A 25744-nucleotide genomic window follows, 5' to 3' on the forward strand; every position below is an offset into this window, starting at 1 on the left:
CTCCCCTCTTGTTTTTTGTTTTTCCAGGACTTTCGCGATGCAAAGGAAATGTTGTAAATAACCAAAGTGACCCCCCTGTAAGATATTTCTGCTGCTTTCCTCATCAGATGGGAAAAATAAAGACAGGACACGAGTGGGTGTGGCTCTGCGCCTTTTTGGTGTCAAAAAACCCCCCCAGCAACGACGACAAAATGTAATTTGGGAGTTGAAATCCGCTTCATCTCCCAAATTATTGGATGAATAATTGAAATTGAAACGGCGGTTGTGATGCTGAGCGATTGCAATTCACCCGGAGTTGGTCGCGACACCAAAAAGATTTCCTCATCTTCAAAGTGAGGACACATCTGCAAAAACTCTTGAAAAGCCTTTATTGGAAGTGTCACGCTGTGCCAGCTAAATTTATGACGCAACTTTCGATCACTTCCGCATCACACGAATACTGACTTTCTGAAGAATTTTCTTGCATGAAACAAACACCAAAAGTGGTGTTTTGGTGTGTGTCATCGCTTGATGAGCTATCGGCAAAATAACGACACGCACTCGTCCGAAGCCATTTCGTTTGAGGCTACCAGATTTCCTCACTTTATTCCCAGTTTTGTTCTTTTTTTCACACTCCTTGCGTCACCCTATGGGGACATATAACCACAACGATTCCCTCGCCCAGACCTTTCATCGGAGGTGTGACGCCACGTGTGAGGTGCTTTTGAGCGAGACGATTTGGTATCGAGTTGAATGAAAACAAAGGAGGCGATCGATAGGTAGGCGGCGGCCTCGCTAATGCCCTCTTCTAGAAGACGGGGTTCTGCCGCCCCCCGCCGCACAGCCCTCTTCCACCGTCTCACATGGCAGAGTGGCGAAAATGAGGCGCGTGAGTCATCGCATGCAGCACATTTGGTCTCCTTGACAACCGCGGTGAACGCTTGCTGCCTTCCAGGCAGCGCCGCTTAAGGTCATTCACGCGCACGCCCGCAAGGCAGCCCCTCTCGCTAGTTTCAGGGTTGCAGCCTCTTCTCGTCTTGGCAGAGCCTTTCTTGGTATTTGCAACGGTGCAGCCCTCTTGTTTTTTATTTCTTTTACTTTTTTCTGGGGTCAGGTCTCCTCTTGTAAGGCTTTGTAGAAGCAAAACCTCACTTGGTGTCGGCACATCCATCCCCCTTGGTGTTTTCAGGGGTCCCTCTGCAGCGCTGTCTCAAGGGACGATAAGATCAACTTTGGTGTTGCACAGGGTTCAATTTTAGGCCCCTTGCCGCTTTCGTTGTACTTTGGAATTTACTGCCTTTTCGTTGCGATGCAGATGACAAGTGTGTGTCCCACTGAGGGAAAAGGACACATTCTCTTCAGGGCCCCTTGAGGACACGAGAGCGTGAGCAACATTAGAATTTTAGTCAATTTGTCAATGCAAGCTACGCCTCGAAGGGTAATTACACCCCACCCCGAGCACGAGTAAAAGCCGACGCGCCGTCCACGAGGTTTCCCTGTCACCTTCGTTCATGTTTCAAGCCTTGGATAATCAGTAAATGAAAAGGACAAGCTTTGAACTTGTACTAGGAAGTAGGGTCTCAAGTTAGCATTTGAGTCCGGGGTTGGGCTTTCAAAGTAGGGTTCCAAGCCTCGGTTTGTCTTTCAAGTTGCCAGACGACTTAACGCGTGGCCATCTTTCCTTTATTGGCGTTGACAAAAGCAAAGACGATGGGACGCCGGCTGGCTCCTTTTGTCTCGGTGGCCCTCGCCAAAAAATCCGCTTCGAGTTCCACGCCGACGTTTTGTCCACTGTCCGTCTCGCCGCAGGTGCAAATGAGAATCCCACGCACCGTACAACAGCAAGATTGATGTCGGCGACAGCAATTTCTTTTTTGATCCATTCCACCATTTTGGTACAATCCACGTGCTTCATTTCAATTTTTTTTGCCATCACAATTTGATGACTTGAAAGTTTTTGCACAATTCCCATTTTCACACAATCCACAGTTTTTGACATAGTGACCATTTCTTTGTCCACCTACTTCTCTCCTTTTAGACACACTTGCCATTTTTTTTAAATTTTGGTCAACGACCAATTGCTCCCCGTTTTTGGCACAAACAGGCAGGAATAAATCTGAAATCATAGAACAACAACAACAGCCACGTCGCCAACTGATTGTTGCTCCTGTATATGTTAGCACAGCAACTGTTAGCATGTTAGCAATTGCAAATTGAAAATGAAACCAGAATTGCCAAAACCCCATCCGGGTACCCGTGTGCATCGCTTCTTCCGGTCGCAAGGTGGTGTTAGCAGAGCAACTGTTAGCATTAGCATGAGTTGTTTGAAATGGTCGCCATAAGTCAAGAAAAGGAAAATGAATGAAACGGGCCGATGTTTCCAGGTGCCGAGCCGAGGATAACGCCGCTCCGGCTGCGCAACGGGCCGGGACAAAAGCCCGCCCGGATGAACAGAGCAAATGAGACTTTTGATGGCACGTAAATGCTAACTGAATGCCGAGCTCATTTTAATGCTAATCGTCTGCGGGCTGCGCTCTGCATTCGTTTGGAGGTGACAGTGAGAATCCGGGACAAAAGACGGCTGAGGCGACGTTCATACTGCAGCCCGATGCAGATGATTGTTTTCTTACCATGTGTGAAATAGATCCGTTTTTTTGTTTAGTTTTTTTTTCTCATGTGAACGATCCGACACTGAATGCTAAGCTAAGCTCACGCTGCCCATTGCGGGCTGTGCTTGATTTTTGTACCCAACGAGGTCTACTCAAAACAATCTGAAATGGGCAGAGGCAAAGTGGCGAATCTTTCCGGCTGGAGAGCAGGACCCTCCTTCTCACATGGAGCGTGGAATGGGGAGCGCAATCTGTCTCGGATGGGCGCCGTGAAAGGGGCTCATGTGTCGAGATCAAGGAAAACGACGAGCTAACGCCAACGCCGAGCTGATGAAAGGGGGCCGATGCTCAGCTAATGCGTTTGCCCTGCATAGGTGTCGTCGGCGGTGGTCCGCTCGTGGCTCACACGCAGCTGTCGCGGATCTGTCGGTGGCGTTCTCTCAGTTCTTTGTCCACGCCGGCGAGATCCGGGCGCGAGTCTTCCTCGCGTAGGCCCCCGATAGAGGGGTACGCCATGGGAGGGATGGTGTTGACCAGGATGAGCTGCAGCGGCTTCTTGGCGGGCGGCGCGTAGCGGCAGCGCAGGTAGCGCAGGAAGGCGGCGCGGTAGGTCTTGTTGAACAGCGTGTACACCAGCGGGTTGACGGCGGACGACAGGTAGCCCACCCACACGAACACGTTGAGCAGGACGCCCACCAGGGCGCCGTCGCAGGCCGGCGCCTCGCACGCCGCCACCAGCACGTTGGTGATGAAGAAGGGGCACCACATGACCACGAAGAGGAAGAAGACCACGCCCAGCACCTTGGACGCCTTGCGCTCGTTTGCGATGGAGCGCACGGTGCGCCGGCCGAAGAGGCGCGCCGCCGGGTCGCCGCCCGCTTCCTGCCGTACCAGCTTCTCGGAGGAGAGCGAGGCCTGCGGGAAGAAGCCCGGCGCCAAAGCGGCGGCGGCGGCTGCGGCGGCGCCCCACTTGGGCCGCGGCACCAGCCGCTCCAAGCACAGCGAGGCCTCGTTGCGAAGGGCCCGGATGGTCAGGAAGTAGGTGACCACCATGATGGTGAGCGGCACGAAGAAGGCCACGAAGGAACCGGCCAGCACGAAGCTGTCGTCCGTCAGCAGGCAGCTGCCATCCTTGAACACCTTGGAGGGGTCGCGCAGTCCCATCACCGGGATGGGCGTGGAGATGCCTAAGCACAGGAAGTCAAACAAAGCGTGCGCCGTTAGCGAGGGCCCAAACGTGTGCCAAACTTTGCTTTGCTGCGCGCGGTGTGTGAAGTTTCAGCAGGACGCCCACCAGGGCGCCGTCTGCCGGGCCGTCGCGTCGCAAGCATCGCTCGCTGCCGTTTGACACTTTGCAGCAAATGCTAACATCGTCATGCGGGATTTGGGATCGCCCGTTGCCCTCGGAGCTCACGCGGCGCTTTGCCGGCTTCCGTGTCAAAAGCCGGGCCTTTTCTTACTCTTCCAAAACTCCTCGTTGGCTTCGTCTGTGTTGGATCGGGACGACACACGTGTGAACAATAACGACATTAGCGCCGACGCGAGCGCAAAGGCAGCACAGCAAGTGTCTGACGGTCGCCGTGGCAACGTGCTCGATGCTGTCCTTTACCCACGAGTCGTACCGGTCGCACTCTCGTGAATTTCACAAAAAAAAGCCCGGAGCATATTCAATATTTAATTTGCAACGTGGGGGAACCAAACCCCATCTGTGTCGCAGCAGGTGCAGATTCGGCGGACGTGGCGCCCGTCCACCTGCTGGGGGCCAAACCATCTGTGCGCGGCGGCAGACAGACGGCCCGGCCCGCTCGTCTACGGTGGGAGCGTTACGACGGCTCACCTTGTTCACGGCTCGCGCGCTTTTGCATTCAAATTGCATAAAGATTGCAGCTGTAGGACGAGGAAAAAAGAAAAGTTGAGCTAAAGAAGTGACGCTAGGTGAGGTAGCTTGCACCGGAAGTTGGGCCGTAGCCGCACGCGCAGATCTTTGTGGCTCTCTTTCAAATTAGCCCTGCTGAAATGCAAACAAGCTAACAGTTGCTATGCTAATATTTAGAGAGCGACAGAGAGAGGAATCCGAGTGGCGTGAAAAAATAAAGAGGACAGGAGGTGCTAAAAATGCTAACATCGTTAATATGCGAAAACGTGGCTTGGAGAACACACTGACGTGCTAGCCTGCGGTAGGCTAACGTTTCAAAGGAGGCTAAAAGGTGATGCGTTTTGCTCGCAGTTGCGACGTTAACATCTAGGAAGACGCTAACAAGCGTTTGGGCGGATCCTTCGGCACCGGGCTAAAGTGGCGGCGTGCGAGGATGTGCGTTGGCGCTTGCCGGCCGAGATGCTCCACACGGCGGCGATCTTGAGGCGGGCCTTGGTGCGCGAGTTGAAGCGGCTGTGGCGGATGGGGTTGCGGATGGCGAGGTAGCGGTCCAGCGAGATGGCGCACAGGTGCATGATGGACGCCGTGGAGAACAGCACGTCCAGGTAGATCCACGCGGGACACAGCTGGGAGGGCAGAGGCCACACGTAATCTGCGCCACAGACATGGCACGGTCAAACGCCACCGCGCTGGGATCGCGCCGACACGTCGCAGCCCGACGCTTTCGTTGCTTTCCGAGCGGGACTCGGGACGACCGAAACGGACCAAAAGAATTTGCCTTGGCCGCAGAAAATCCAAACCAAAATGCCAAAAGAAAGGGCCAACGCGCCCCCGCCAACTTGACAGCGAGGGCCAAGGGGAAAACTTTTCCACCCGGCCGCCTCATGGACATTTTGCGCAGAAACGGAGCCGGCAAAGCGCCCGGCCGCTTACCGTAGAGGACGGTCACCATGGAGACGGGCATGACCAAGGCGCCCAGGAGCATGTCGGCCACGGCCAGCGACATCAGAAAGTAGTTGGTGGCGTTCTGGAGCTTCTTCTCCAAAGACACGGCCAGGATGACCAGGACGTTGCCCGTGACGGTGATGCCCACCGCCGCCAGGATCAGCAGCGCCGCCCAGTTTTTGCCCGCCTCCGCCGCATCCTGGCAAAAGCGGCCGACGTCGCCGGGGGCCGGTCGGAACTGCTGCATGGGAGGCAGCTCGGGCCGCGGGGGGTCGCCCGGCGCCAGGCCTTGAGAGATGAGCTCCGACGCGTTGCCCCCGCGCGGGTCCATGGCGTCGTCGCTGGCCGCTCAGGCTCTGGCAAACGGCTCCGACGCAGCCCCGTCTGGCCCTCCCAAAGCCCGCCGCCGGCCCATTTTGGGGGCAACTGACACACACACAAAAATAAAAAGAAACGCAAATCCGGTCTCCAAGTACGGCGTTGGCCGGCTGGAGCGGCGCCACCCGGACAAAAGCGCCTTACTGCTCTGACCGATTCTTCCCGGGGGTGGCAGGATCCGATCGTGCGAGTTTCTGGCCGACGGGAGGGCTTTTCCTACCCGCACGTGTCCTGCCGGTCTCGACCCCGACCCGAAGCTCCAAGAGGCTTTGCCCAACGCGATTCAGCCGAGCCGAGCCTGAAATATTCCTTCCGAGGGAGGACCCCCCCGCCCCTCCCACCCAACCCCGCGGGTTTCCGAGGAGGACTTCGGGGGGAAATGGATTGGCGCCGTCACTCGCCTCGGCTCTTTGCGCTCTGGAAGCGGGAGCTCCCCCTCCTGCCGTTTGCTGCCTCGCTCGCCCGCCCGCTCGCTCTCTCGCGCTCTCGCGCTCCACGTCACATAGTGAGCGCTCAGGCGCCGGCGGCGTCTCTCGGCTCGGCCTCAGAATTCAGGGCGCCCGCGGCCAGTCGCCGGTCATTTGCGGATAGTTGCCGTTGGAAAACGCAACGGTGTACTTCCAGCAGGCGGCGCCTTGAGAACGGCAACTTTCAATTGTTTGCCCGAGAAGCACGTCACTCAATGAACTTATTTCCCCCCTCCCCCCTCCAAAATGATTTGGAATGCTTTGGGCCTCCGTCCGTACGCCCTCGTGGGAGGTGCCCGTCCGGGCCGTCTGCGGGCGGCAGGCGGGGCGCGCCGCGTTTGGACAAATTGTTGTGGCTCGCGTTGCTTCTCTCGACTCGCCTCCTGACTGGGGCTTGTTGCCAAACGAACGTGGGACAAACGACGTCTGTGCAAAAAGTCGCTCGAATTGATGCATATGATCGATTCTTCTCCGTTTTGAGCGGCGCCGCGGAGGTTGGCTAAGGTTCGAAGCCGTCGCGCGCATTTATCACGCCGCTTTCTCTCTGCCCCTCCGACGATCTCCAAATACCATCTGTCAATCAGGTGCCTCGGGTGACTCATCGGCGCGCGCGCCGTTCGTGTGCGTCCGAGTGTGTGATGCGCGTGCATGAGTTACCGTGGCAACAGCGAGAGGGCATCGGGCCCGCCGACCCGTCACAGCCGATAAGTAAACGGAAAAGCCAATCGTGAGCTTCCGGGATCACCGAGCCGCGCCGACCTCGACTCGGTTCTGGCCGGTCTGGCTCACCTGCCGGCCGTCGCTGGGATTTCGCCGTCCAGTGTCTTGCGTTGCACTTGAGCCGTTTTTTTTCTTGTCCTGATGGCAACTTTGCCGACTTGATTCTTCTCGACGTCACGAGCGACCCCAATCTTCTGCGCCACTCGGAACACTAAAGTCCAACTTAATGAAAGGCTCAAACGCTCCATTCCTGCGCGTGCGCGCGAGCGTGTGACTTGTGTGTGAGAGAGAGAGACACCAAGAGAGTTTGCATGGGTGTTACATGCGGGCCGGCGGCCCTCCGGGACCTGACTTTGACACCGATGAGTTTACGTGTGTGCGCGCTCTCGTGCATGAATCCAGCGCGTCGGAGCACGTGTTAGTGTTTGCGGGCGAGCGTTTAAAAATGGCCGAAGCACGTTGCCGCGGCAACCGCCGCCACCTCCGAGCTGCCCGGCGGCGATCGTGATTGGTGGCCGGATGCCGATGTTCAGCTTGTCAATGGCTAACGCACAAGGCACCGCCCCCTCCACCATGGTCACCCGGAAGTGTGCGAGCGTTACCGAGACCGGGGGCTTGAAAATACAAGCCCCCAGGGGGTACGGTTTCAAGTTAGCGTTTCACAGGCACGGTTTTCAAGGCTGATTTAAAACTCGAACTTTGGTTGACACCTGAAACTCAAAAATGAGGGGGGCAAAAACGTTGGCGCGGTTTCGCGTGTGCCAACTGGGATGACCTCCTCCGGCCAGGCTGCTTGACTCGGATTGAGCAAGTCCACCGGGAACTTTCTTTTTCATCCTATGGCGCCCTCGTGTGGATGAAAGCTGGTCCGCATGCACCGTCGTGGCTCCGTCGCTTCAGCGCAGCGCCACTTGTGGCCGTTGAAGATGGTGCATGTGGCATCGAGGCCTCTCACTCACGGAAAATAAAACAAATCCTACTCCCGCTAATGTCAATAATGCTAACGAACACTGCGGTCTATATTTATAAAGCTGTGACATTTCACGCACGCTGCATTGAGGCGGTGCAGTTGCTTGACGTGATGACGTCACCCCAAGGCACGCACTGCGACTTTTGGACCGGGGCAGCTTTTAGCAACGCTAAAAGCTAAAAGCGGACGTTTGGAATCCGCACGCGGACGACAACGACGGAAGCGCTGCCTTTTCGCAAGGTACGTTCCGGGCAAATGAAAAATCAAAGTCGGACGTGATCGAGCAGCGAGACTGTCATTCGCACAAGAAGCTAACTTGGGGTTTGTTTTGTTTTTTTGTGCAACGCCTCCCGTCTTCGCGCCCGGTCCGCGCGACACTCGCACTGAAAACATGGCGTTTTTCAGCGTTTTACTGCTTTTGGACCAGTCAAACTTGGCAGTCGGCGAAATTCGACGCTGACCACGTTCCGCAAATGTATCTCGACAGTTCGGCGCCGGCGTGGCTTTTCTATTGGCGTCGCCGCTTGCCTCCATTCGTGGGTTTGCGCGAGCATGAAGCGCGACTTTGAATCGCTCGTGCCACTTGTTCAATGGGACTTTGGAAAAGGGCCCCAACCTGCCTTTGTAGACTAAGTTTCTCACCCATACATCACTGAAACCCCCCCACTCCCCCGGGTCCTCCACCCCGACCGAAGGCATTGGACAAAAAGCAGGCGCGGGAACGCCACCGCGGTACACCGATGGCAGTTTTCGAATGGGATTTGCCCCGCAAACTGTTTCTGCCATTGTTGTCCCCAACCATGCCGTTCTGTTCCACCGCCAGATGGCGCTCACTCAGGTGTCCTCCAACAAGTGCGCAGGAGGTTTCCAGAAGGTCTTTGAACACGACAGGTGAAGGCCGAGCGAGCTGATGGCCTCCTTCCTGGATTTGTCTTCTTCTTCTTCATGTTCTTTTTTTTTTTTTTTTGTGGGGTGCAGCGCGGAGCTGAAGTGCAAAATGAAGTTTGCCGTCTTCCTGCCGCCCAAAGCCGAGACGCACAAGTGTCCCGTCCTGTATTGGCTCTCAGGTGGGCACCCGAGCTCGCTTCGTCGGCGTGGGTTTTGTGTTTTGAGGGTCCCGTTGCATCCCGCAGGTCTGACGTGCAGCGAGCAGAACTTCATCACCAAGGCGGGAAGTCAGCTGGCTGCGGCCGAGAACGGCATCATGGTGGTCGCGCCGGACACCAGCCCACGTAGGCGCCCGCACGCGCGCGCGCTCGGGTGTTTGAAGCGCGGCCGTCCTTGCCGAGTTTTGTCCGTTGTGGCTTGCAGGCGGCTGCGGCGTGGAGGGCGAGGACGACGCCTGGGATTTGGGCACCGGCGCCGGGTTCTACGTGGACGCCACCCAGGAGCCGTGGAAGAGCAACTACCGCATGTACTCCTACGTCACCCGGGAGGTGAGCCACGGGCCTTGAATGCCGCCTTCGAAAAAAAGCAGCACCGTGATTGCTCCATTTTTGTGTGTGTGTGCGCCGCCCTCAGCTGCCCAAGCTGATTGAGGACAACTTTCCCGCCGACCCCGACAGGAAGTCCATCAGCGGCCACTCCATGGGCGGCCACGGGGCGCTCATCTGCGCCCTCAAGAACCCCGGGAAGTACAAGGTGGCGTCGCCGCCGCGGGAGAATGCAGCCGCTCGACTTTGAAAGAAGCCTTTATTTTGGCTCCGCAAAATGTCAGATGGGGCGGGGGGGCGCGCAGGCTAAGTTGGAGTTCAAGTTGTGGCTTTTCAGCAGCGCCGCCTTCTCACGCCGTTTGCGGCCGTCTCTCGCAGGCCGTGTCGGCGTTCGCCCCCATCTGCAACCCGATGCAGTGCCTGTGGGGGCAGAAGGCATTTGCCGCCTACCTGGGGCCCGACCGCGCTGCCTGGGAGGTAAACGGGTTGGTGGGGAGCCACCGACTGGACTTTGAAGTGAAATTGCGCCCCCCCCCCCGCCCCCTTGCCCAGGCCTACGACGCCACCGTTTTGGCTTCGTGCTACGCGGGCCCGCCGCTGGACATCCTGCTGGACCAGGGCCGCGACGACCAGTTCCTGTCAGCCAGTCAGCTGCTGCCCGACAACTTGATCGCCGTCTGCTCCGACAAGAAGATCCCCGTCGTCTTCCGCCTGCAGCCCGTAAGTAGCCCGCCGGCTTCGACGCTCGTCGCAACGGGTCGAGGGTGTCGCAAGCGGCTCACGTGGCGGATGGATTTCCTCCAATCCAATTCCTTCATGGGCGCGTCTCTCCCGCAGGGTTACGACCACAGCTACTTCTTCATCTACTCCTTCATCAACGACCACATCAAGCATCACGCCAAGTACCTCAACGCCTGAGCGCTGGCGTGGCGCTTTGCGATGTCCCCCTGGTCCACGCAATAAAAAAAAAAAAAGGCCTCACTTCTTCTTGGTTGAGTGCGTTCATTCGCGGCAGGTCAAGGTGCCGACACCTTTTGCGCAGCGTGCTTGGGAACTCACTGGGTGGCGCCCCCTGGAAAGTTGGAAAAGGGCGAAAAAACAAACAGACAAACGGACAATGCCTCTTGTTCGTTTGGAGAAGTTGTGACCGAGTTGGTGCAGACAAGTGGAAAAAGAGCGACGATACAATGCAGGCTTTGGTTTTTTTTTTTTTAAACTTTTGGTGGAAAAAAAAAAAACACTTTTTGTAGATCCAAGAAGCTCCACAGCAGTTAAGGCGGATGAAAGGGACTTCATGCAAAAGAACAAAAAAAACCCGAGGTCACCATCAAAATGTTTCAAATACGCTTGCTTGGCGGCGGATTTCTAAAAAACAAAACGATAAGCATCAGAATATTTGAGATATTTACACTTGTAGGGTTCATGTTTTGTTCTTTTAAATAAACATTGCCATTTGCATCACCTTCAAAAGAAATGCCAAATAAAAGAGAAGCCCACATGATAAATAGAAAAGTGAAAGTGGCGCAAAACTGTCCCTTTGTTTTTCTTGCCGTCTATGTCACGCCGCTTTCAAAATACTCGCCATTGAAATCGGCAGTTTTGAGGCGACGCCGACCGGCAAATGGCGTCAACGTGGCCAAACGGTGGCATCAGCGCTCAACTGCCCCGCGTGACCCCCAAAAGGGAAAAAGAATGGACGCTTGGGCCCAAGCGCATCCCGTCAAAAGCGAAAGGGAGGCGGCGTCGCCCCCCAGGCTCCAATTAGCAGCATTAGCCAATCACGTTGAGCCATCCCGCGTGAGGCCCGCCCAAAAGGCCACAGAGATGCTGCAAGCAGCTCGGCAAAAAAAGACACCCCCACCCCCATGATTCCAAACAATGAGGATAAAAATAGACTTGTCCAAAATAGTTGATCATCTTCAAAGTCCCGTTAGAAATCGACTTGGCTTGTCCTTTCGATACAAACGCTGCCACTGAAAGTTGTTTGCGTTCAAAAATTGAGACTTTTTTTTTCTTTAGCCCGGATGGATGGGAAATCCATCCAGCCGAGTGGCGGGAAGGTGACTTTCACAAACAAGCCAGCACAGTGTTGAGTTCAAAAGCAGTCCAGGGAGGGGGGGTCTGCAGCTGCAAACTTAACGTTAAGAGTGAGCTGCGGGCGGGGCCGCGCCGTCACGTGCGCAGTCCCGGTCCAGGTCCGGGTCCATGCGCGGCGGCGGTCTTGCGCTCCAGCAGGGCCCGCACCACCACGCCGACCTTGAGCAGGCCCTTCTCCTCCAGGATGTGCTGCGGCAGGCACAACTTGTCCTGCAAAAGCAAAGGCGGCGCGCGTGCGACACACGCACGCACACGCAAAATGGAATCAAACGCGAAGGTGGCGCCGAGTGTTCTGGCCTGCTTTTCAAAGCCGAAGGCCACTTTTCATCGCCTGCTTGGAAAAGCCCAACCCGAGCCGCATCAAAACATTCAAAATTTGAATCCCCGGCCCCAGTTTGAAACCGACATGAATACGCAATGTCCAAACTGCACCCACCCAATCTAACTACAAATAAAACAATAAGCACACAACCAAGGCAACAACAGTTTACCAATGAGCTCAACATAACGGTGAAATGCGCTCGCTTTGTTGAGCAACGTCAAAGTCTGCCGGATCGTTTTTAAGGACACAACAAAGCTCAAACACGTACGTCCCCTCTTCAAACGGAAGCCGTTCGTGAAACCTACTCGAGGGAGCGAGAGAAGACGCCCAGGCTAAATGCTAAGCTCAGGGGATCATGAGCTTTGCCTCTGCGGGAAGATAACGCGCGCGGGAGACGTACGTCGGACGGCCGGCTGAAATTTGAGGGCCGCGTTGGATTGAGCGGACCGCCGAACGGAGAAATTGCGCAGGCCAACGCAGCTCGGGAGCGCCTCTGGAGCCTCCGCTGGGAAACGGGCCTGCGCTCAAAGACCAACGGCTTCACGAGGTTGCGAGCGGGAACCACGTTTGGCCAAAAAAGCCCGCCACTCGCAACCGCTTTCAGGGGGATGTTTGCTTCCTCTTCCGGTTGGAATGGTGCACGTATGAGAAGCGTGCGCTCCTGGGGGCAGGGGTGGGGGGGGGTTCTCGCCAGCCGGCGCCGCGGTTATGTCAGATGGCTCCACGCGTAGGCGGCAAAGAGCACCAGCAGGCAGAGGACGTGAACTAGGCTACAGCCAATCAGGGCCCACCGCCACTGGGGCGGAGGCGGGGTTTGAGTGGTCACCGAGACCGAGTCTGGTGGCGGTGGCGACGGGGGGGCCGCAGCGGCGGCTTTTTTCCCCGGAGGCGGCTGCCCGCACACCAGCGTGCTGACGGTGGCGCACAGGGGCGGCAGGCGGCGCTGGATGATGTCATAGGGGGAGCACAGAGAACGCTGACGGTCGCAGGAGAAGGGGGGGTTGGGAATGGTGAGGGGGGGGGGGGAGAGACAAAGAAGACGACGAAAAGGTGGAAAAATCCAGGCGGAGAGCGAAAAGGGAAAGAAGAGGCAAAAGGTTAAACGGCGAGTCAGGAACCACGGCAACAGAGCTTAGGGCGTAACCACGGTGACCGGCGGGGGATGCCGATCGGGAGGAGGAGGAGCGCCACCTCCTGCTCGTCCCGATGCAACCGGCGAGGAGAGGCGGGCCAGCCAGCGAGCGGCAACTTTGCAGCAAGCTAGCACAGGAGTATGCGACGGACGGTGGAAACGGGTCCAAAAGTGGCCGCGGTGGGCAGAAGGGAACCCCCGCTCGCCCCTTCCCAATGCGGCTAAGGCAGCATAGCAGCGTTAGCATCACATGAGAGCGTCTGCTGCCGACGTGCGACAATCTGATTGGCCCGTGCCTTCCTTATTGGAGTGGTCTCTCGAGTGGCAGTGGAAGCGGCGCCAGCAGAGGCGCAAGCGGCGTGCTAGCAGGGGGCGGCTTAGCGCGGCTAGCATGTGGCCAGCGATCGGCCAGTTAGCGCACAAGCTAGAAGCGGAGCATTTCGGTGGACAAACGGGGACGTTTCCAAGTCGGAAATGCGGCCGGCCTTCCGAGCCCGAGTCGAAGGGCTGGGGCCACGCCCCATTCCGACTTGAGAAGGTGGGCGGTTTGCGTGCCGCCGCGCGGCCTTACCTCGGGCACGCCGATCTTGCGACAGGCGTCCAGGAAGCTCTCCACGTTCCGCCGACACTTGGCCATGCTGAGTTTGGGCTGTGGCGGCAGAAATGTCAGCAAAGGCTTCCAAAGGAGCGGCGCCAGGGATGGAACCATTCCTCGCAAAGCCCAACAGTCCAAATGCATTTTTCACGCCAAAGGGATTTGTAAAGATAACGAACGGTCCACTGGATATGCGTGTCGAGTTGTCGCGCAAACAAAGTGGCAAGAACGCAGCTCGCCGTCGTCAACTGTGGCCCAAAATCAAATGGAAAGGAGGAACGGCGAGGTGAGGGAATCGTTCCATCCCCAAGCGGCACGCAGACACGGAGACGGAGGGGCGGGGCCTACCACGGCGGGCGAGGGCACGTGGATGCTGATCACCGAGCGCGGGCGAATGTGATTGGCCAAGTGGCAAAGCACCACGCCGTCCATCAGTGAGGTGGCCAGGTCGTCGGGAAGCGCCAACTTCAGCCGGCTCTCGATGCTCTGTTTCCGCAACAAAAAGAAAAACAAAACAGCCTCAACTACTTGAGAGCCGCCGCCCTGGCTCCACCCTGACGTGACGCTGGAATTTTGAATCGGTGGCCATTTTGTGGCAAGCGCCCGCTTTTTCTGCCGGCTCGTCATCGTCAATTCCAACGGGCAGACTTCCCGCGTCTTTTCGGGCCCAAATGACAAATGGCCCCCCCAACGTCGCCCCAAAAAGCAAAATTGCTTACGTCTCGGAGCTGCTCCATCAGCTCCAGCTCCTCCCTCAGCTGCTCCATCTTCCTCCTCATGGTGAACTGCGGGTCCACACACTCCGCACTCTTGTGGCTGCGTAGGAACACTGAGCAGCGAGTACGCAAAGGAAAGGAGGGAAAAAAGAAAGAAGCCGCGTTGAATTTTCCAGCGGCCCGAGCGCGCCGCCGCTTTCCCGCCATGGCTCGGTTAGGCCGCGGCAAATGTTGGGGAAACCGCATTTGAGAAAGCATCGACACGCTCATTTTTTGTTTGAGGTGGTGCAGAAAACTTTGTAAATGTCCTTTGCGGACATGGAAATCCAGGCCCCGGATGGTGATGCCATTGACGTCAAAACAAGCGCGAGGATCATTTCGGACGTTGGCGTGCGCGAGCCATCGCTTTTGGGCCTCCGTTAGTCGCGCGGTGGCCCCTACCGAGCCAAGGGCCGCACGTCGGTCAAAGCAACAAATGCGGGGCCCTCGAGACGCCGCCGGGGCCCGAAACCTACCGCGCTCCGGCACGCCTCCGTCGCCCCGGCTACGGCGCAAACCTCCAAAGAGGGGCGGGCCCTGCGAGAGATGGGCGGGGGAGGAAGGGGGCGAGCAGGGAAGAGAGGATGGGGCTGCAATCGGGAAGGGTGGGGGGGTGCGTGCATACACGTGCATGGTGGGTAAAGGTCCATGCGGCGGATCATTGCAACAATGTTGTCAAACAGGGGCGGGGACGGGGGGGGCACAAGACGTCAATACGGGAGGCCACAAAACGAGACGACACACATAAGAAAGCACAAAAGATTCACGTTAGCTTCATGAGCGGCAGGTTACGTGCTAAGCAAAGAAAAGGCCCACAGACGCGCGGCTAAGCCGCCGCGCTTGGTGTTCGGATGCTAAACGCTTAGCGCATTGGCGGCGGTTCGGCGGCCCAAGCTAGCAATTAGCACAGTTAGCTCCCATTTTCCGACTTTACTGCAGCGCAGACAACAAGCGTGGCGTCAAAACGCTGGCGATCGCGATCCGAGACGACCCGGATTTGCCACGACAACTCACCTGAGCGAGGTTTCAGTCCAAACGGGCCACTGGACAGACTGCCCGGAGAACGCTGTGGTCGCTACGGGGGCACAAAGGTTGGGGTGAAAAAACGAAGCGCCGATTCACCCACATCACCATTCATAAAGAAGACTCAAGTGGTGCGCGCGTTACCTTTGGTACGGTGTCGTCGTCGTCATCGTCGCCGCTGTCTTGCCCGCTGCAGGACACAAAGAGTCGCGTTCAAAGCCGAGTTTGCTTCACAAAAAGCAGGCTTGTTTTGGGCGTTTCTGCCACAAACCGTCTCGTCCACAGCCCGCTCACCCACAACTAAACTCACTAAAGTGCCACCTTAGGCCACAAAAGGCTCAGGCCGGCGCGGCAACAATTTCAAGGTCATTCCACCAGAAATGTTGTACTTGCAGCAGCCAAAAGAGGAAATACACATTTTGATCCTGGACGCCGAGAGACGGCCGAGGCCGGCAAACCCACGCGCACTTCATCCGGCGGGGCCGACTTACTTGAGGGCGCGCTCCGGCGGGATCGTTTCCACGGGGTACAGTCGCACGCCGCACATGTCCTCCTGCTCCAAGTGGATTCTGAAAGCGCAGGCGCAGGGTCACCTCCGCAAAGGAGTTGGGGGACGCAAAAGACAAAAGAGCCCAGGCGGCGCCGACCTGCCGGGATCCCGCGGCGGCTCGGCCGCCTCCTTCGGCCGGTCGACGGCGTCCGAGCGCGGCCCGCCGTCGTCGCCCGTCACCCGCGACCTGCGGCCATGAGCACGCGTTTCGCCTTTGGCATCATCGTTGACGGGAAAGGACACGAGGAAGAATCTCGATCCAAACATTGACATCGAGGCGACGGGGGATTAGCGTACTCCAAGCCAGCCAAGCTCCCACCCCCCCTCCCCCCACGTACAGTAAAAATGGAAGGATGAAAGGGCCAATATGACAAGAATCTCTTTGAATTTGAAAGATGCCAATAAGAATGCCACCATTTTCAGAGCCCCCGTGGCAGGAATTGCTTTTTGTTTGTTTGTTTGAAACAAATCTCCAAATGAAGCATTTGCATGGTTCGCCTTAAAGATGGGGGAAAGCAAGTTTCTCACTCTGACGTCCAGCGCGCGTCTTTGTCGATCCTCAAGGGCTCGTCCAAGTCGGCCGCCGTCACCGTCGTCCGGCCCTGAAAGCCCAACGCGCGGCGCCCATGTCAAGTCTACGTCTGCTCCCAAAGAAAAAGCCCCAAAAGGCCATTTTTCCACAAGGAATGCAAAATGTTGCCACCAAAAGACAATTGTTGGCAAAAAGGCCGTGGCCCCCAAAAGACAATTCCAAATCAAAAAGGGGCTGTGGGAGGCCAGCAGTTTTTGCCTTCCCCCGCCGTTGTTGCCGACGGCAACCTTTGACTTTCTTGGCCAAACGTCGCTGCCTTTTTCTCGACCCGCGTCGGCTTTGAAGGGCAAAGCGGAAGAGTCGTCGGGAATATTAGCCAGGGGGTGGGACTGTGTCGCCGTGTCGTTTTGTTGTCGGGGCAAGATTTTCAGACGCAACATGTGGAACATTGACTTTGCTGAGTCCGTTTCAATGGCAACATTTTGGACTTTGGTGGCTGGGACGGCCCAAATGTTTAGTTTTTTTGGGCGGGGGGGAAAAGAAGAGGTGACGTGCCCGAGGCCTTCCCCTTTCTCGGGCGGCGGACTCACCTTGCCACAGCCCACCAAGCCGGCAGAGGCGGGGTCCCGGCGGGCCGGCCGCTCCCTCGGCGCCTCGCCGGGGCTCTCCTCCATCCGCCGCGCCGCCTCCCAGCCGGGATCTGCGCGGGAGGCGAGAGACCAGCTCAAGGTCGTGCCAAAGCCGAGGCCCCGTTGCTTGCCACTTTGCAGGACCCCCCCCCCCCCCCCCGCCAATCTCTGCAATCAACGTGCGCAAGGGGCTTTGGTCGCCGACCCGCTTGGGGCCTATTTGGGTGTGGCACCTACCCGTCGGGGAGCCCACGCGTTGGTGGGAGTCGTCTTTGGCCAGGCCGTCCTCCTCCGTGATGTGACTCATGGGTGCGTTGAGAATCAAAGTGTCCTCATCCGACGGCTGCCGACACACGGAAACGTCGCGTGAGAGCCACTCGTCACATTGGGACACATTCTGTCAATCAAAAGGAAATACTGAAAAACAGACGAATGGTGTTCGAGTAAGGAGACTGCGAGTCGTTGCCCTTAGCCAAGGTGGCGCCGCTTGGATTATCGTCCGCGTTGGACACGGGCTGTTCCGGAAAGCGCTTTGCGGCGCCCGCATCGACACCCGTGCGTCGGATGCGATCCTTCTCGTCTTTTGGTTTGACTCGTTTTCAGGAGGAAAAAAGTCAACTGGCATCACCCTCCCCGCATGACAACTCGGAAGCGCCGCCGTCCGTCACGTCTGTCGCCACGCACCTCCGTTGCCGAGAGCCTCTTCTCTCCGCTGTCGCTGCCGACTCCAGAGTCGCTGTCCCGCTTCCTCTGCTGCTCCGTCGTGTCGTCCACACTGCGCGCACACACACACATTGAAGCACATTTGTCTCTCTCTCTCTCGCTTTGCTCTCTGAGCCCGATCAGGAAGGGATTTATTTTTGGAACTCATTTGAATTCAGGGATTTGATCTCAAGTTCAATATTTGAGGGGGGCCTTTCTTCATTTTTTTTCCTCACATTTCTGACACAGCGGCCGTCCACGAGCATCGACGATGGCCGCCGTCGACCAAGATCGAGCATCCGGCGCCGATAAAAGGAACGCTCGTTGTTGGACAACGTTGCCGTTCGTTTCCCAACACGCAACTCACCGCATGAGACTGAGGCGCTCCATGGCGGGCAGGTAGAGGGCGTCGGCCAACTTGTCGCCGCGAGACGCCTCCATGCTGAGATACTTGAAGATGTGAACTTTGCCCTTCAGACAGATCTGAGGGGGGAAAAGGAAAGGACGCCATTTATACCCATAGAAGGACCTGGCCCCAAGGGAAGGGGTCAAAAAAAAAAAAAGAGTGCTTCAAAGCCAGCGGAAGGGGCTGGTCTTGAGAGAAGCCTTTAGTACACAGAGGGAAGGTTCTTGTCGCAAAATTCAAAGTCCCAAAATAACAAGGCTGGAGTCCCAAGATCCCCCAAACTTGGAGCACCGGTCTCAAAGCTATCTGGAGATACGACGGCGGCGGTACCTGCGCCGGCGGGCTCTGCAGCGGGTTGTTCTCCAGGCGCAGGGCCTGCAGCCGCGCCATCCTCCGGTAGCCCGGCGGGATGGCGGACACCTTGTTGCACGAGAAGTCCAACTTGACCAAAGGAAGGTCGGCCAGGTCTGCGGGCGGGCCACGGCGGCGGCGTTAGCCTTCGGCCCAGCTAAACTTAGGACGCCGTCGTGTCGCGTTAACGGCAAGCGCTCGTCATTTGAAATAGTTGCACAAAAGAAGTGGCTCCGCGTCGGCATCGCGCGATGGTCAGGACGACGGACGGACGGACGCGTTCCGCGGCGGGCCAACCTTCCGGAAGGACGCACAGCAGGTTCCGACGTACGTTGAGCTCCCGTAGCGCCCGCAGTCGGCCGATGTGTCGCGGGAGGCTCGTCAGCTCGTTACAGCTGATGTCCTGCAGGGGGAGACAAAACGCTCTTCTCTTTGTTTTGTTTTGTTTTGAGCGGGGGCGGGGCACGCACCAGCTCCATGAGGCGGCGGAGTTGTCCGACGCTCTCGGGCAGGCTGGCCAGTCTGTTGTTGCTGGCGTTGAGGACGCGCAGCGGCAGGGCGCACAAGCAGGCCGGTAACGAGCTCAGCTGGTTGCGACTGACGGGACAAAAGCGCCCATGCCGACGTTGGCGCGGGAGGTGGCATCTCGGGAGGTCGTTCGGACACGCTCGCGCCCGCAAGACGGGTAAAAAAAATGGATGCGTCCGCTCAAATGGATGTTTGGCGTACCTGAGGTTGAGCGAGGTGAGCGAGTGCAGGCCGATGACGGCGTCCGGGATGCTCCTGATGCAGTTGTGGTACAAGTTGAGGCTCTCCAAGGCCACCAGGTGGCACACTTCCGAGGGCACGTCCGACAGTCGGTTCTTGGACAGATCTGAAACCAAACAAGAAAGCCCTTTTCAGTCAAACAAGAACTTGGGAGTCCACTTTTCTCTTTCGGACGATTCGGCGCCGATGTGGATTGCGGCCCGACTTAACGGCTCACTTGGAGCGCACTCAAACGGCGGCGGGCTGTTTTGAAAACGGCCGGCAGTGAACGCGTAGATGCCGCTTTTGGCTAAATGAAGCTCCTCTGCCCACTTGAACTGCCACGCGTGTCACCCACTCTTTTGGGTGACACACGTGGCAGAGGCGTTTGCCTTTTCAATTCTGCAAAGGTCAGCACGTATGGGCCGAGTGTAAAAGCCGCCTTGCGTGCGTGTGTGTGCGTGTGTGTGTGTGTGTGTGTGTGGCAGCTGCATCCTGAGGAAAAAGGCAAGACTCCTCCCTATAATAAGAGACTCCAGCAAAAGTGCAACAACACGCCGTCCTTCGTCATCACATCACATCATCCTTCTGCGCAAAAGAAAATGGCACATTTTGCTTGGGGAAGATTTACTTCCAGGGAACCATTGTTTTGTTTTGTTTTAATGACGCTCGATGTTGTTCTCTATGGACACTCATTCACGCAAAGACGGCGACCCTTTCCGCGATTTCCCACAATCCCACGGTTTCCATGCAGGCATTTTGACAGTGGCTAGAAAATTCCGTCCCAAAGTTCCTTCCCGATACGGTTCCGGAAGAGGGCTCTGTCCCGGTTTCCCCTTTGTCCAAAATAGGAAACGCACACGTACACGCACCCAAACATCTGCGGCTGCAGTTTGGCAACGCGCGGTAACGTTTGAAGGCCCCAGCAGGGGGCATCACGCGAGACGGCGGCGAGCGACCGCTACGTCGTCAGCATCGACTACAGGCCAAGCGTCGTCCTCCCGTGGTCACATGACCCCCCACCCCCACAAAAAAAAGGACACATAAAACAACACCGTGGCCCAATGCGAGAGCGTTTTTGAAACAAGAGCAGACTGGCTGCGTGAGCCAGAGAGAGCGAGAGAGAGAGAGAGAGAGTGGGTCTGCTCGCATGAGTGCCAGTGAAAATGTGTGTCAGCACCAGTGTGCGTGCGTGCGTGCGTGGGCACCGAGCCGCATATTTGCACTTTGTCCAATTTCTAAACATAGACCAGCGAACGTGACGCAAGCACATCGGGATGGAGTCTTTGGAACGCCACTTCATCAAAGACACCCGTCTTGCCCGTGAAAACAAACGGGCTGCCTCAAAACGGGCTGCGTGTTGGGATGGCAGCAATGAGCATGGGGTGGGGGGGGGGTCTCTGCCGTTCTCAAGACGAGTTGTCACAACAATGCTCGCGCTTGTCTGGTTGCTTTCAAGAGCGTCGGGCGTGGCAATTGCGGACTTGAGCTTCCGATTGGGGTCTTTGATGCTTTCGGGAGGAGCATTGCAAGGCCTTGACCTTTTCATACAAGTGTGTGTGTTGAACATGAGAGGTTCCTGACGCCGTCAATGAAGTTGAAAATGCCAAAAATCAAGGCTTTCTTCTCGGCGGCGCTTTGCGAGGCCAAAGCCTCCTCGGTGGCCCGCCGTCATTCCTCCCCCGTCCCACTTTGGCCTGCCAGCCGGGAAAAAGTAGGATGAGGAGAAAAGAGAGCGAGAGGAAGATCGGTGGCGCTCGCTATGTCTTTGTTCTAATTTTTTTTTCGTGTGTGTGAGGGGGGGGGGCGGTCTAGCTGGCATCGTTAGCTTGCCGGAGTCTGAAAGGGACACGCTGCACAAACCAGGATGAGGCGTGAAAAAGACCAGACAGAAATGAACAGGATTAACGATCAAACGGGGGCCTCAACAAATGTGTCAAAACACACACACACACACACTTTGCTGAAGGCTAAGTAAAATGTGGGTCAGTGGGGTGGGGGCAGGGGGGGGGTGTCATGTATGTAGCGCTCCCGTGCTACGGTAGCTAAGCAAAAGAACCACTCCACTAAATGTCAGCTGCGGGTGTCATCACATGATGAATACAATACAATTTTGCGAAGCTTGTTGAACATTGCCTCGTGAATTTCGCTCCATCACGAGCAGACTCCCCAAAAAGGTGCCAAGCGGCCATGCCTGAAAAGACGGACGCAAAACGTCGGCGATTCTCGGGTGACTCTGGTTGTTCGCACGGCTCCGTCAAAAGCAAGCGTTGGAAATTCAGCCAAAAAGGGGACATTTGCTCCTCTTGTCTATGAGGAGGAGACCCACCAAAATGTCTCCAGAAGGACATGGCAAGTCTGCTTCCTGGGGGTGTGTGTGTGTGTGTGTGAGAGCGTGATAATGCTCATTTACGCTACCGTGAGCTTCGCTGTGGATTGCCATAAGCCGAAAAAAATACGCCATGAGAGAGTCTAATTGTGTGTGTGCGTATGTGCGCAGTTGATTTTGGCCTACATTTGGTGAGTGGAGCGACTGCTCCAGTTTATTTATTGAAAAGGATTTGGTGTCTGTCAGATTGGGAGACGTTGTAGAGACAATGTGGTCTTTCAGTCTTTCAGTCTCGCACGTGAAATCCGCGAGCCAGCCAGCGTCGCTTTCCGTTCGGATGCTCCGATGGGATGCAAAACATCCCAAAATAGATCTCACATCGGCAGTGTGCAATTCATTTTGCCATGCGTTTTTTTTCCCCCCTGGCTTTTGTTGAGCTCCCCGAGAGCTCAACGCAGAAGCACTTGGAAACATACCGAGTCTCCAAATCTCACCGGAGCCCTCGCGATATCTCGTGCAGGCAATCTTGTGGCTATTTTTGCCATCAAATATGAAAAGAAGTCACTTCCAGAGATCGATGGATACATGGATAGATAGATGCTCAGGGATCAACAGTGATGTCATTTTCAGTGGACAGCAAGTGGAAAGGTGAGGGGGGGGGCAGCCCCCTGCGAGGATGTAAAGGAGTTAGCTGCTGAACTCATGTTATTTACAAAAACAAAATATGCAAAAATGCTAACCACCACCAGGGCTCTGGCACCCTACTCCCAATTACATGGAAAATGTGTTGTTTTAAATAAATGACAAATCTTTTAAATAGCTTACTTGATGACTGCGTATTGGATCATTTTAATCAGGGCTGAAGTTGATTAAGCAATTCAAGCACAAAAAAAAAAACCCTGCCAAATTTTAGGTCAGATTTTATGGATTCTTTTTTGAACATTATTCATGCAATCAAATGGATTCTGTCGCCAACTTATTAACGCCCTACCTCAAGCTCTTAGCACCACCGCGTCCCTTACGACCGTTAAGGAAAATCTTTTTCTATTTTTTGGTGCCAAAACACGTCAAAGGGCAGATGTTGTGTTCCGAGCGCGCTGCACTCGAGCGCCAGCTGCTTCCAAAGCTTCCAGAGGAGGAAAGGATGCCTTCCACAAAACAATGAGCTGGGGTGCGGCCACTTCCCGTCGCTTCGGGGTTAGCTTACTGCCGCCGAGCGAGCTGGCTAACCGGCTACCCGCTAGCGTGTCTCCCCGTTCAAATGTTTCCTGCTCAGACCGGTCGCCGGCGGGTTCATGCCAGTTATGGGGGTGTAGGGGGGCGGCATGCTGTTCAGGAGCCACGACCACAAATGTCAAAAATGAACACATGGGCTAATGTTAGCTTAGGCCGTTGCGGTTTCTTATCTCGGGATGCTACATCATTACACCCCAGAGTCTCTACTTTGCTGCAATATCACCAACCGTTGTCCACTTCCCTCATCGTGCCCCGCAGTCTCCAAAACCATTTAGCATCATCCCACTCCAGCATCCACTTTCAGTGCGCCGAGTCTGCGTCAATAAACTCAAAAGAGTGTACTTTGCGACTATGACGGCCCGCAGTTCCTGCAATGTTACACTCCGCTGTCCTCTTTGAGTCAAGTTGCGCCGCAGTCTCTGCTGGGCTGCATTTTTACCGTCCGGTCGCTGCGACTGCACAGCGTGGGTCTGTTCTAAAAATAGCTGGGCATTGATGGGACCACGTGAATCCTTTTGAAAAGCAAGTGCATCAAAACATTCAATTGCATTTAGGCAAACGCGTTATTTAGAAGCAGGGCGGCGTGGGGGGTCGACGGGCCAATTATACGCGCCGGACATTCAATGGGGGGGGGGAGGGGGGCGGCGGCCGGCCACGTTGACAGGCCCCATCCCACCCCACCAACGTTTTGTTTTGCTTGTCTACCTGCGCACATATAGGCTCTTTGCTCGAGATGAAGGGGCACGACTTGGGATCTCGGGGGCTCCAAATGTCATTCGAGCCCCGGCACCCAAAAATTTGTTTGGTCAAAGGGGCATCGAGCTGGAAAAAGTTCAGCCCTCATCCACAGTCGACAAGCTCCTTTTCGGGTCATTAAAGAACAGAGTTGACCCCGGGCGTCAAACGAGCTCGCTACGCCACTACGGCCCAAAGCCCACAGCTGTCCGTGCACTTGACTGGACGCAAAGTGCGCGTGGGCCTGACGCGCCTTTATGACGACACAGACCTCCCGGGGTGACGGCCGGCGCGCGCGCCCCAGTGGACGTTGACGAGCCTTTGCCAGTCACAGGCAGGAAGCGCCGGGGGAATTCTACGGGAACCCCCACATCACTGACAACACCCCCGCCTCTCGCCCCTCGCCGCCCGCGCCCGCGCCCGCACGCTTACCCGCCTCCACCGTGTCGCTCAGGTCGTGTCCGGCGGCCGTCCGCGGGAACTCCTTGAGTTTCCTGGCGCTGAGGTTGAGCGCGCCGCTGAAAGTCGCCTCCTCCAGCGCTCGCTCCATGCCGCGGCTGTTGGGCGGCGCGGGCCCGCCGTTGTGGCCGGGCGGAGGCGACGCCGCCGGCTGGGCGACGAGGGGCTCCGGTCCTGGCGTCGCCATGCTGCTACCGCTGCCGCCGCTGCCGCCGCCGCCTCTTCGCCGTCGGTGGCTGTCCGCCTCTCGGTCCGCTTCCTGCCGCGTCGATGCCGCGCGAGCCGCATCCAACTCAACGGCCAACAGAAAACAACCGCGACACGTCCGCTCTGCGCCCTTTCAAAATAAAACGAGCGGAAGTGCCTCGTTCACACGACCGTTACTTGAATAACTCGAGACGGAGCGCAGAAACCTGTCCGACAGCGACATCTAGTGGATGCAAGTGGCATCGCTCGCTTTGTCGATGGCTGAATGTGTGTGCGTGTGACGCTGCGTGTTGTCTGAAGCGTCTTTTCAAGGTTCCATCGCAGGGGTTGCGTTCCACAACCGTGTCCGAAGGTCTCTCTGTTATATGATTAAATGTGTCCGTCAACTCGCTTCCGTTTTGTTGAAGTCAATTGAAAGAATTGGGATGGGGACTCAAATAAGATATCTTTTATTTGTCGACAGCATCAAAATTAGGGGCTAGAAGAAGAAAAACAAATGTTTCTTGTTTTTCTTGTTTTTTATTTATTTATATCAATAAAGGAAGTCACGTTCTACCCGTCCAGCAGATGCCAGCAAACACCGACAGAAGAGGCCATTTGCTCAAACCCCAGAGTTTTTCTTTTTTTTTTCGGGGGGAGGGGGGGAGCCCAAACTCGCCTGTCACTACGAGAGAAGTAAACGGGGAACTAAATGATCACGGCAGCTGCGCTAAAAGCTTTGAAAGGTTGAGCAGGCGCAAAGGTGCCACTTTGTGACCGTTTTCTCACTTCAGCGGCTCTTGACCAAGTCCGCCTGACGCCAACGCCGTCGCTCCAAGTCGAAGAAAACACGGAAACGGCATGAAAACCACATCGGCACACGGCCCAAGGACGGAAAGGAAACAGAGGAAGGGCGAGGCAAATTTGCCCGCGCCCCTCCTGGCACACGCTAAGACCCTTCCGTCAGGACTCGCCCTGCGAAAAGTGAGCGCGAACGTACACTCAATCGGAGGGCACCTCGGCGCTGGGGGACGCGATCGCCTGCCGCACGGGGGCTTTCTGTCAAGCGTTGGAGCCACTTGACCTTTGACCTTTGAGCCGTCTCACGGTGACCGTGAGGAGCGAACGCCTCGGTGAAACAACAAGCCCGCTTTCTGAAAGCCACCCTTGTGATCCATAATCAAACGGTCCCGCTTGGATCGCAGAAGGCCAATAGAATTTCTTTTTGAACAAGTTCTTCCCCCCGACCACGTGCATCCAATTGTCAAGGTGTTTGCGCGCTTCCTTCCCTGTTGTCAAATACGAGCGGACGGCGTCGCGGCCTGCCGTATTTCCGCCTCTCACCGAAACGCCATACGCCAGTTGCCGATTGATTGATTTCAAAGCCAAAGAATAAAAAGAGGCGAGCGACCGTTTTCCCGACGTGTAGGACTCCAGAGTGGAGTGCGTGACAGTCATCCAGCTGGGATGTGACCAAGCAAGGCACAAATGACGCCTTCAAAGTGAGATTTGCTGCCATGATCAAATAACACTACTTATGAAATCACTAATAACCCATCCATCATGACTCGCCACGCCTTT

The 25744-nt window shown here is 56.4% G+C and overlaps 3 protein-coding genes across 3 annotated transcripts; 1 reads left to right on the top strand and 2 right to left on the bottom strand.

Moving 5' to 3' along the window:
• Window positions 1–2039: 2039 nt before the first annotated feature.
• Window positions 2040–5945, bottom strand: LOC127611477 (5-hydroxytryptamine receptor 2A-like). The gene is made up of 3 exons (XM_052082019.1): window positions 5398–5945; window positions 4916–5116; window positions 2040–3775 (listed from the first exon to the last, which is right to left on the bottom strand). Exons 1-3 carry the CDS (start codon window positions 5738–5740, stop codon window positions 2991–2993), a joined length of 1329 nt encoding a protein of 442 aa, XP_051937979.1. The 5' UTR covers window positions 5741–5945; the 3' UTR covers window positions 2040–2990.
• A 2067-nt stretch (window positions 5946–8012) lies between these two features.
• Window positions 8013–10373, top strand: esd (esterase D/formylglutathione hydrolase). Its single transcript, XM_052082049.1, has 9 exons — window positions 8013–8184; window positions 8768–8835; window positions 8923–9011; window positions 9078–9176; window positions 9256–9380; window positions 9466–9585; window positions 9756–9854; window positions 9930–10097; window positions 10215–10373. Exons 2-9 carry the CDS (start codon window positions 8768–8770, stop codon window positions 10293–10295), a joined length of 849 nt encoding a protein of 282 aa, XP_051938009.1. The 5' UTR covers window positions 8013–8184; the 3' UTR covers window positions 10296–10373.
• A 1525-nt stretch (window positions 10374–11898) lies between these two features.
• On the bottom strand, window positions 11899–24373 carry lrch1 (leucine-rich repeats and calponin homology (CH) domain containing 1). Its single transcript, XM_052082057.1, is given in 19 exon segments — window positions 11899–12772; window positions 13500–13577; window positions 13872–14009; window positions 14243–14352; window positions 14755–14868; window positions 15293–15353; window positions 15386–15491; window positions 15793–15870; window positions 15949–16038; window positions 16380–16453; window positions 16974–17083; window positions 17250–17355; window positions 17697–17787; window positions 18082–18197; window positions 18451–18587; window positions 18769–18874; window positions 18942–19068; window positions 19201–19345; window positions 23951–24373. Coding segments are annotated over 19 exon segments (2271 nt in total). The 5' UTR covers window positions 24165–24373; the 3' UTR covers window positions 11899–12502.
• Window positions 24374–25744: the final 1371 nt, after the last annotated feature.

Source organism: Hippocampus zosterae, chromosome 12 (assembly GCF_025434085.1).
Source record: "Hippocampus zosterae strain Florida chromosome 12, ASM2543408v3, whole genome shotgun sequence".
NCBI classification, from domain to species: Eukaryota; Metazoa; Chordata; class Actinopteri; order Syngnathiformes; family Syngnathidae; genus Hippocampus; species Hippocampus zosterae.

Excerpts from the sequence above, each read along its gene's own strand:
- LOC127611477 (XM_052082019.1), bottom strand. The coding sequence starts at position 5,740 with ATGGACCCGCGCGGGGGCAACGCGTCGGAGCTCATCTCTCAAGGCCTG. Across the intron at positions 5,117-5,397 it reads CATGGTGACCGTCCTCTACG|ATTACGTGTGGCCTCTGCCC; the intron begins GTAAGCGGCCGG and ends TCTGTGGCGCAG. Across the intron at positions 3,776-4,915 it reads CGTGTGGAGCATCTCGGCCG|GCATCTCCACGCCCATCCCG; the intron begins GCAAGCGCCAAC and ends TCCTGTGCTTAG.
- esd (XM_052082049.1), top strand. The coding sequence starts at position 8,768 with ATGGCGCTCACTCAGGTGTCCTCCAACAAGTGCGCAGGAGGTTTCCAG. Across the intron at positions 9,177-9,255 it reads CGCGCCGGACACCAGCCCAC|GCGGCTGCGGCGTGGAGGGC; the intron begins GTAGGCGCCCGC and ends TGTGGCTTGCAG. Across the intron at positions 9,586-9,755 it reads AGAACCCCGGGAAGTACAAG|GCCGTGTCGGCGTTCGCCCC; the intron begins GTGGCGTCGCCG and ends CGTCTCTCGCAG.